The sequence below is a fragment of the Terrapene carolina genome, unplaced genomic scaffold (assembly GCF_002925995.2).
Source record: "Terrapene carolina triunguis isolate 2854851 unplaced genomic scaffold, T_m_triunguis-2.0 Scaffold210, whole genome shotgun sequence".
Lineage (NCBI taxonomy): Eukaryota > Metazoa > Chordata > Testudines > Emydidae > Terrapene > Terrapene triunguis.
Window position 1 is genome coordinate 14,115,474 of NW_020664561.1, and position 9,677 is coordinate 14,125,150.

General features: G+C 41.6%; 1 protein-coding gene across 1 annotated transcript; it reads right to left on the reverse strand.

The window, feature by feature from the left end:
• Positions 1–3,638: 3,638 nt before the first annotated feature.
• LOC115271260 (2-5A-dependent ribonuclease-like) lies at positions 3,639–9,677 on the reverse strand. The gene is made up of 3 exons (XM_029912356.1): positions 7,087–9,677; positions 6,774–6,906; positions 3,639–3,758 (listed from the first exon to the last, which is right to left on the reverse strand). The coding sequence occupies exons 1-3, from the start codon at positions 7,362–7,364 to the stop codon at positions 3,639–3,641; spliced, it is 531 nt and encodes a 176-aa protein (XP_029768216.1). The 5' UTR covers positions 7,365–9,677.

Sequence of the window (9,677 nt, forward strand, 5' to 3'; positions counted from 1 at the left end):
TGCCATTGCGCGTCCACATCAGACACAACCGTTCTATTTCTTTTAAATGTAAGCCTTGCCGGTTTATATAAAGTGTAAGCCTCTTGATCAGCAAGCCAAGCGGCAACCTGCTTTCTGCTTAAAGTTTTACGGTGTCTTTTAGTGGCCTGAAATAAGGGTGTTACCCTTCCCTTTATAGTTATGACACATGGCGAGGTTGCTAAAGAAAATTTATTACTCTGCCGGAGAAGTTGGGAGTTTTGGGGGTGTAACAGCTCTCCTGTGTACAGTACTATAAAATCCCTCCTGGCCAGAGACTCCAAAATCCTTTTACCTGTAAAGGGTTAAGAAGCTCGGGTAACCTGGCTGACACCTGACCCAAAGGACCAATAAGGGGACAAGATACTTTCAAATCTTGGGGGGGGAAAGGCTTTTGTTTGTGCTCTTTGTTTTGGTGGTTATTCGCTCTTGGGACTGAGAGGGACCAGACTTCAATCCAGGTTCTCCACATCTTTCTAAACAAGTCTCTCATATTTCAAACTTGTAAGTAAACAGCCAGGCAAGGCGTGTTAGTTTTTATCTTTGTTTTCTCAACTTGTAAATGTACCTTTTACTAGAGTATTTATCTTTGTTTGCTGTACTTTGAACCTGAGACTAGAGGGGGGTCCTCTGAGCTCTTTAAGTTTGATTACCCTGTAAAGTTATTTTCCATACTGATTTTACAGAGATGATTTTTACCTTTTTCTTTAATTAAAAGCCTTCTTTTTAAGAACCTGATTGATTTTTCCTTGTTTTTAGATCCAAGGGGGTTGGATCTGTATTCACCAGGAGTTGGTGAAAGGAAGGAGGGGGATGGTTAATTTCTCCTTGTTTTAAGATCCCAAGGGGGTTGGATCTGTATTCACCAGGAGTTGGTGAAAGGAAGGAGGGGGGATGGTTAGTTTCTCCTTGTTTTAAGATCCCAGCGGGGTTGGAACTGTATTCACCAGGGAATTGGTGAATGTCTCTCAAGGCTACCCAGGGAAGGGAATTAACTTTGGGATGGTGGCAGCGGACCAGATCTAAGCTGGTAGTTAAGCTTAGACGTTTTCATGCAGGCCCCCACATTTGTACCCTAAAGTTCAAAGTGGGGAAGCAGCCTTGACACCATGTCTAACCTGTCTTGCTTTAAAACAAACGTATATACAAGAGCCTGTTTTTGCTTTTGTTTTTATTTAATACACAAGCGTCTATACACATCTTACTTTTTTTTAAAAAAAGACAAGCTTTTAATGCCGCAGCAAAGTAATATATGGTACAACTATACACATTTATTTAATGCATAAGCAGAGTAATATAGAAAACGGTTATACAAACTTTTTTTAAATTTATTTTACAATACATCTTAATCAATATTTTTTTTTGAGCCTTTAGGGTCAGAAGCTGGCATGTAAAAAGTTTTATAATCCATTTTACGAACCTGCTACACACCAATCGGCCAATGTTGGCTGCCACCTCCTTTGACAGGTCTACCAGCAAGGCCACCGGGTCAGATGTCTCTGCAACCTCCCTAATCATTTTTACAACTTCGGTTATAGTTTCAGTGGTTATGTTAAGCTTTTTCAGTTTGTAGCCTTCAGCTATAATTATATTTAGAAGCTGGGCCACATTCAGTTTAGAAGAAATACGTCTAATCTGATGAAATACTTCTGAGCGACCCCAAAAGATACAAGGGTGACTAAAAGGGTTGGGCTCATTTACCGCACAGGCTGCACAGTTTTCCAAAAGTTTGTTTTTTCAAACAGTGGTAAATGGCTTTTACTACAACGGCCCTAATAATATCGGCCATAACGTCATCTTCACAGCTCTTCTGGTCACCCTCCTTACTTTTTACAGACTTTTTTTTTAAATCTTGCTTCACGCAAAAACAACAGGTGCATATCACAGTTATTCTGCTCAAAGGCCACCTCTCTTTATCCTCTTCATCCTCTGAAGATGTCTGTCAAAAACAAAGTAAAAATATGTTTTAAATTCTTTGTTGTAAACCTTTAAAAATAAAAAAAACCCTACAGTTTATTCGTGCTACCTCAATCGTACCCTCGTCTGATTCTGAATCATCATCATCCCCGACTGATGCACCGTAAGGCCTCGTGGCACCTTCCTGTTATTAAACACAAACATATAGCCTTGTTTAACCTCCCCTTATATATGTTTATATTTATATTTCTTTTAAGATTTTCTAAGTAACTTTTACCTCATCATGTTCTTTTGGTTCTACAGTTGACAACCGCTCGCTGCACCCACTGTTTGTGTCGTTTGTTTCTGAATCACCACTGGCGGGAGCTCCGTCGATCATCGTTTCAGCAACCTATTATTAAGCACAACCGTATAGTAATATTTAACCAGTGGCTTACATAGATAGATAGATAGATATATTTTTCTTTCAAATAATTTAAGCTGTTTTTACCTCCTCATGTGTTTCTGGTTCTGCATCTGTCGACCACTCGTCACACACCAGGGCAGTAATCTTGTACGGACCCGGCTTGGTTATCTGTCCAAAAATACAAAAAAATCATTTTTTAAGAGCGTAAATGAAATAACATTTAACCATTGATATTTATAAAACATTTGTAATTTTTCATTAATTTGTTATAAAAAGGGTCTTACCTCTGCCTTCGAGTCAGCTTTCTCCAAATCCGACAACAAATTTTTTCGCACTTTATCCTTTTTCTCTTTTACAAATGGCTGTGGCTCCATAAAGTCTTCCTCTTTCTTCGGTTCAATTTCAGGATGAAACACGGGGTTCCGCAATGGTCCTGCCTCGTTAGCAAAATAAGCGTAAAGAGGCCTTCTCTTCTGAACACGTACTGGTGCACCCAGGGGCAATTCCAGCTTCTTGGCTTCAGTAGGCATCTTGTACATGGACATGTCTTTGTGTCCAGGCTCCCAGTTTTAAAGGCCCACTCGCAAAAATACGTGTTTTTATACACAGGGCCAAATGCTTATTGGTTGGAGTTTTTCAAATAACCCACCACGCAATAGTTCATTTCTAAAAGGTTCTTGTTTAAAATCTTGGGACTACAGGATTGGTTTAACAAGTGCATTTTGTGACCTAGCTGTAAAACAACCTCTGATTGGTTCACCAAAAGGTGGGGCTAGCTCCCTAGGCTCGTCACCCAGAACAGCTATCATTTCACTATCAACAGTCGCTGGGGTAGGATGTTTCGCTCTGCATGTGTTCAGTAACACAGACTCTCTTACTGCTTTATTTTTTCCTCTCTTTCTATTCTTGAATAACCTGTCTTTACCAGCCTCTCTCCTGACTCAACCTCCCCAAAAAACCTTTCTTTCCTTTTTTTCTCTAAACTTTACTCAAACTTTCTTTTTTCATCTTTACACACACAACACTACCCCTACTCCAACACACACACACACAAAATTTTTCAAAATGGCCGATGGTGCCAAACCTTGGCGCCACCAGAAATGGGATGGGAAGGCGGGACATAAGCCCTAAATGGGCCCTAATTGGGCATACAGACCTGTCAAAATTGCATGGTGATGAATGCTATCGAGCCTTATACTACTATGCTGGAAGTGAAAAAAGGACCCCCTCCCACCCAACTCCTCTCGCAGCCCCCCGAAACTATCTTCATCTGGGACATCAATACCGATATGACCACTTACCATTGTTCTTTTGCACCATAGTGCGCCCCCACATTTCTGATTAACCTCAACAGGTCAGTGACAGTATCTTTATAGGGGCGTCTCTTTTCCATATCTTTCAGAACATCTTGATCAATCTGAAAAATGACCCATAAGAGATCGGTCACTCCATGAGGTTCCCATACCATAGAAAATATTCTCCTCCTTCCCTCTCCTTCTTGTCTCCTGGCTACTGAGATCTCCCACACTGGAAACATAGTCACTATCCCATTATTTCTTATATTTTCAACAGAACTGACCCACCTATTTTATAGCTACAGTGATAGTTAAGGCTGTATAATTGTTTCCATCGTACCCCCTACTGTCAGTCACTCAGAGCTCTCCAAAACTTTTCATGTCTCAGGCTGAAATTTTCCAGGTTCAGTGTCTGTCTGGGGATGAATTGGGCTGTTTTTGTTTTTTCACAAAGTATGAGCTAAAACAATCCAGCTGTTAAGAACATGTAAAAAAAAATTAAGAACCTTCCCTATTATAAACAAAACAACCACCCAGCCTTGCAACCCCTGAGAGCCAAAAGGACTAGATCAAAGAAAGTTGAAATTTAGCTGGGAGAAAATAGACCAATGTAAAGAGAAATATCTCTGGTGACTTGTGGCTTTGTTTCTGCAGTTTGCAGGGCCACCCAGAGGATTCAGGGGGCCTGGGGCAAAGCAATTTCGGGGGCCCCTTCCATAAAAAAAAGTTGCAATACTATAGAATACTATATTCTTGTGGGGGCCCCTGTGGGGCCCAGGGCCTGGGGCAAATTGCCCCACTTGCTCCCCCCTCTGGGCAGCCCTGGCAGTTTGCAGGGTCTTGAAATCACAGTTTGCACATGCACAGTGCTTTGTACAAGTACAGGGTTTTTTTAGCCACTCTTAGCAGAGTTCTAAATGCAGGCATGCAGCACTGCACATGTGCATGGCTAGCCTAGATGCACTGTGAGCATGCACAGCTATGTTACCCATTGAGGCCCCAATCCTGCAAGCTCCTTCATGCAGGCAGACCATTATATCTGTACAGAGACTCACTGAAGTATCAGAGGGGGCTACCCACACAGAGCAATTTACACAAAGGCAGCGGCGGCTCCAGGCACCAGCGCTCCAAGTGCGTGCCTGGGGCGGCAAGCCGCGGGGGGCGCCCTACCGATCCCTGCGAGGGCAGCAGTCTGGCAGCCTTTGGCGGCATGCCTGCGGGAGGTCCGCCGGTCCCACGGATTTGGCGGTAATTTGGCGGCGGGTACGCTGAAGCCGTGGGACTGGCGGACCTCCTGCAGGCACGCCGCCGAAGGCAGCCTGCCTGCCGTGCTTGGGGCGGCAAAAAAGCTAGAGCCACCCCTGCACAAAGGCCTCAGTGAGTGTACTTTTACTGCACACCAAAAGTATTCATTCCAACAGGTAGGGCTCCACAGAACCTTTTGCTTTACTGACTAAGGTGCACAGTCACTGCACACCTGATACAGAGAATTCTGGTGGATCCAATCCGTTCTAAGTTATGGAATTTTTTTTTCCTTTCAAGCCATAGGAATCCCATCAAAAGTCAGGAAGTGCCACAGTTAAGACTGTATATGCAACCTTAACTCCCCTTACACATAATGCATAGTATTCAGGACCAAATTCATGTAACAGAGTTCAGAATTTGGCTCAGAGACTCTAATTATGTTATATACTATTTCTCAAATAATACAACACAACACAGGTTTTTTCCCCTAGAACCTTGAAAGGCGCATCTTGTAAGATGTGCAGTGAGGGCTTGATCCCTGACACCTATGGAAAGGCTCCCATTGACGTCTACGGGCATTGGATCAGGCCCTGTGGAGCCCATTCACTACATATCTTCAGGTATGTACAAGGGGGACGAGTTAGCGGAACAATGGTTTTATGGTTAAAGCACTGGAGTGGGACTCAGGAGATCTGGCTCTGGATTCAAGTTTCCAGCAGACTCCCTGTGTGACAGACTCCCTCTGAATTTCTCTGTGCCTCCATTCTCCATTTGTAAAATGAAAATTATACTTTCTTTCTCCCACCTTCTCTCTCGTCTATTTAGATTGTGAGTTCCTGAGGGCAGGGATTATCTCTTACTATATGTTCACGCAGCACCTAAGATGATAGGGCCTTGATCTTGGTACGTGCTGCTAGGTACTACTTTAATACAAAAATAAATAATAATTAGCATTACATGTGTAACCTTAATTTTGTCATTTCTTGATTTCTGAGTGCTTAAGTGTGCAACCTGCATGATAGTATGTGGGGGAGGGGATTTGGAATGAAAAAACGGCAAAAAAATATACTTGAAAAGGTACAAAACTGATGAAGTTTTCAGATATTTAAAATATGAAATGGCAATATAGGAAAAAACAATGCATTTTCTTAAGAAGAAAATATCTAAAGTATATTTTAAATATCAAATGTATATTAGCAATTTGGCAAACCAATTCAGATTCCATTTTGTACAGGAATCCACTGATAATGAAGTTATTTAGTATCAGTGCACTGGAAAAATATGTATATTGGATGATGCCTTGATTATGTGTCATAATTCTGCCAAATCCCTTGGTTGGCCATTAGCTGCTTTTGATCACTAAATCAAATAGGCTTTGGCAAGAGGGCCTCCATTTCACTTTGCAATGGACAGGTTGAGTAATAAAAAGCATTTATGGATCCTTCAGCCTTGCCACCAGCAACAGGTATCCTGTCTTTGAAGACACGGTGGACACAGAACATGAGCAGACTGAGAAAAGGTTGAATACAGGCAGTAGTCCAACCAACCATCAAGCAGAAAGGACTATGATGACGCTACCAAGAAGAGAGAAAAGGAAATTAATCTTGATCCACAGTAAGGAATCTGGGCTGAGACATCTGTGGCCCACATACAGAAAACCTTAGGGCCTATAAGTCTTCAGGGACACCTTTCCTAGTACAAGCTGCCTATTGTTATTTATTTTATGATTTAAATGCCAGCAGCGTGCTGGGTGCTGTATAAGACACTAACTGACAACGGTCCTAGCCCTGGAACATTTGCACTATACAACAAAGATACAGAGAAAACAGGACACAGTGGGAAGCCTATTTGGAGGATTATTCTTAATATATAATTAGCTGATTAAAGCTTACCTTCCTAGTCCACTGGTGGAAGTGCTTCTCAGTTGTTGCCTTATTGCAATTCAAAGCTTTCACAATCTGGCTCCCAGCATTGTATTTTTCGATGTCTGGATTATTCCCAACATCCACAAGAAACTCAAACCTGCTGTGGAATTGAAAGAGAGGAAGGGATGGCCTTCAAGAATGTGTACCTGCTATAGAGTTGAAGGTGAGTCAGGGTCGTCATGGCACATTTATTATCCCAGAGTGGGGAGGTTTTGGCAGGAGCATTGCATCTTTTGTATCTATTGTTTGAGATCTTAGAACTATTGTTAATGACACTTACCTCTCACAGGTCCAGAAAAAGGGGTGGTGGATCAAGTCTCCTAACTGAACTGAGTTTCCTCCATGGGGGGAGACCAAACTTCTTATGAGATCTTCAATCTCCAAGTGACCCTGCAAATCTGTTGGACATCTTGCAGACACATTCTCTCCATCAGGTCCATCAAAAGGGACCTCACCCCTTGTTACAACATATAGGACCAACCTCCCAAGTGCCTGAGCAGGAGAACAAGCATCAGAATATTTCACTTCCAGAGCCGAAACCTCCAGCAGAGAGAACATACAGGGTTTGCTCCTGCTCCCCTTGAGTCCAGAAGGAGCAGAACTGAGCCCATAATCTGCAAAGTTTCAGTTATATATTCATCCTATGGGCCAAATTCTCTTTGTTCTGCTATTCTCAAAAAACAGCAGGTACAGGATCTTTACCAAAAATAGATATATGAATTGATAATATCTCCCACTTAACACGATCCCTTAAAAGAAGCTGTTTTGATACTGAAATCAAGGTTGTTGGGCTTTTAAAAAAAATGCTGCATGTAAAATAATGGAATCCGTGGATCAAGGTTAAGGTTGTTGTGTTGTAATGAAATATATATTTCTTTAGACTAAGAAAGAATAACATGCTTACGTTTATTACATGGCTGTAAGATGTTATGATGTTTTAACTATTCATTTCCTTGCTGTTAAAGGTTTGGGTTTTGTAAATGATGTGGTAGTTAAATAAATTGTTGATACTTAGCAACCTGCACCGTTTTTTTAAATGAAATGTTTTTTTCTCTTTGGGAGTTGGATGAACAATTGAACCAGTGGATGAACTGCTTTGCCTCTGCTGTATTCCCATAGGCCTAAATCCTGCAAAGGTTAACGCGTCTGCTTAACTTCACACACAGTGAGTGATGCCACTGAAGTCAATTGGATTGGGGCCTAAGGCCTATTTTAGGTATGTTACCCTCCCTTTACTGTGCATGTAATATAAGGAAATGACTTGTCCTTCAACAGTTTTTATTTATCTTTTCTCAGTGGGTAGGTTGCAACCCCAGGGAGTCATGAAAGTGGGGAAAATACCCTTTTCTATTAAAAATTCCATTTTCCTAGGAGCTATGTCAACTTCTTATGATCTACTGCAAGAAGCTGACCAGCTCCTAGTCAAATTGCCTATATGCTGCATTGTGCTGTAGGTGTCATGACCATTGTATTTTTATATCAAGTTTAAAATAAACTGAAAGCAAGATACATAGAAAAGACTATGGGCCAGATTGTCTCCATCTGTGTGTAAAGCAAAGGGACAGAACTTTGGTTTGTAAAATTTTCACATACGTTGTTTCACTGATGGAGTTCCGTTTCATCTCCTACCCCACAGGCAAAGCAACTTCCTAACAATAGATCTGGCACTTGGCAGCCCCCTTTCTCCAAAGCTCCTTGCCTGCGCATCTCCAATGGACTAGTATAGCAATGAAAACAGTATAGGTAGAAAAGAAGTAGATCTAGCCAGGGAGAGTTGGCTCTGTCTAAAGAATAGATTGCAGTGCCACAACAGGACTGCAACCCTTTGTTTTCTTGGCTGTTTCTGACACATCATTATATTAGCATGTCGAAATTACAGTATCAAGTAGGTCCCTTATCAGAAGTGACGGAATAATCCACTATTTCTATCACATGCACCTGCAATTTGTATTTTTTTTTAGCAGCATTGGAATGTCCAAAAAATCAAGCCATCTGATTGGCTGATGCCAAATTGATTTCCTATCAACAATACTCACATGCGTCTGACTTAGTGGGTATTCTCCCACGAAAGCTTTTGCTCCAATATATCTGTTAGTCTATAAGGTGCTACAGGACTCTTTGTTGCTTTGAACAATACTCTGACCTTCTGCATTGTCTATTTCTATGTTTGATTCTGCAGAGACCAACAACTGTATTGTTATGTTGGGGGTTGGGTTAACCACTGCCCTTCCTTCAATATAAATGTAAGAAATAATCAAGCTCCTTTATGGAATAGATAGCTGAAACAATAGACGCCACCACTCAAAACACCAGCCATGCAGATCAGGTCAGAAACTGAGCTACATGGGAAGAGAGGTTTTGAGGTATATTGTTTGTTGGAGATGGACTTGTGGCGGGGGGGCAGAAATGCACAGAGGCAGACAGAGAAGGCAACAAAGGCACAGCCAAAGATGCGCTTGCAGCCTGATGCTGACAAAAGCTAAGAGACAGCACTTTTGGGTAGAGTGCTGGCTGGGCAAAAGGCTTGGGACTGTGAGCAAAGAAACTGTCGCCTGCTGTTTGATTTCTTTTGTGTTCAGGGAAACTGGACTTTATGTGCATTCTTTGTAAATAAGCAGGATTGCATCAAAGAAATACCTGGCTCCATAATTTATTTCTTTTCCTAACAGAATCAACCCACAAGATTCCAAATGTTAGCTAATCACTTGGCTCAAAAGGCATAACCGCATGTTATTCTTGTATGAGCAGAGAGGGCTAAGATCTCTCCCACCAGGAAATTAAAAGAAAGAGAAACTAGGAAAAAAAATCAGAAAAGGGTAGAAAGTTGAAAAACTGTAAACACAATATTGGTATTAAGGAAAAAGTACCTCC

Bases quoted from the DNA above. Each gene is read 5' to 3' on its own strand.
- LOC115271260 (XM_029912356.1), bottom strand. From the start codon at position 7,364: ATGTTCTCTCTGCTGGAGGTTTCGGCTCTGGAAGTGAAATATTCTGAT. The intron at 6,907-7,086 runs GTAAGTGTCATT...TCAATTCCACAG, and splicing joins TTTTTCTGGACCTGTGAGAG to CAGGTTTGAGTTTCTTGTGG. The intron at 3,759-6,773 runs GTAAGCTTTAAT...GTCATTTTTCAG, and splicing joins TCCACCAGTGGACTAGGAAG to ATTGATCAAGATGTTCTGAA.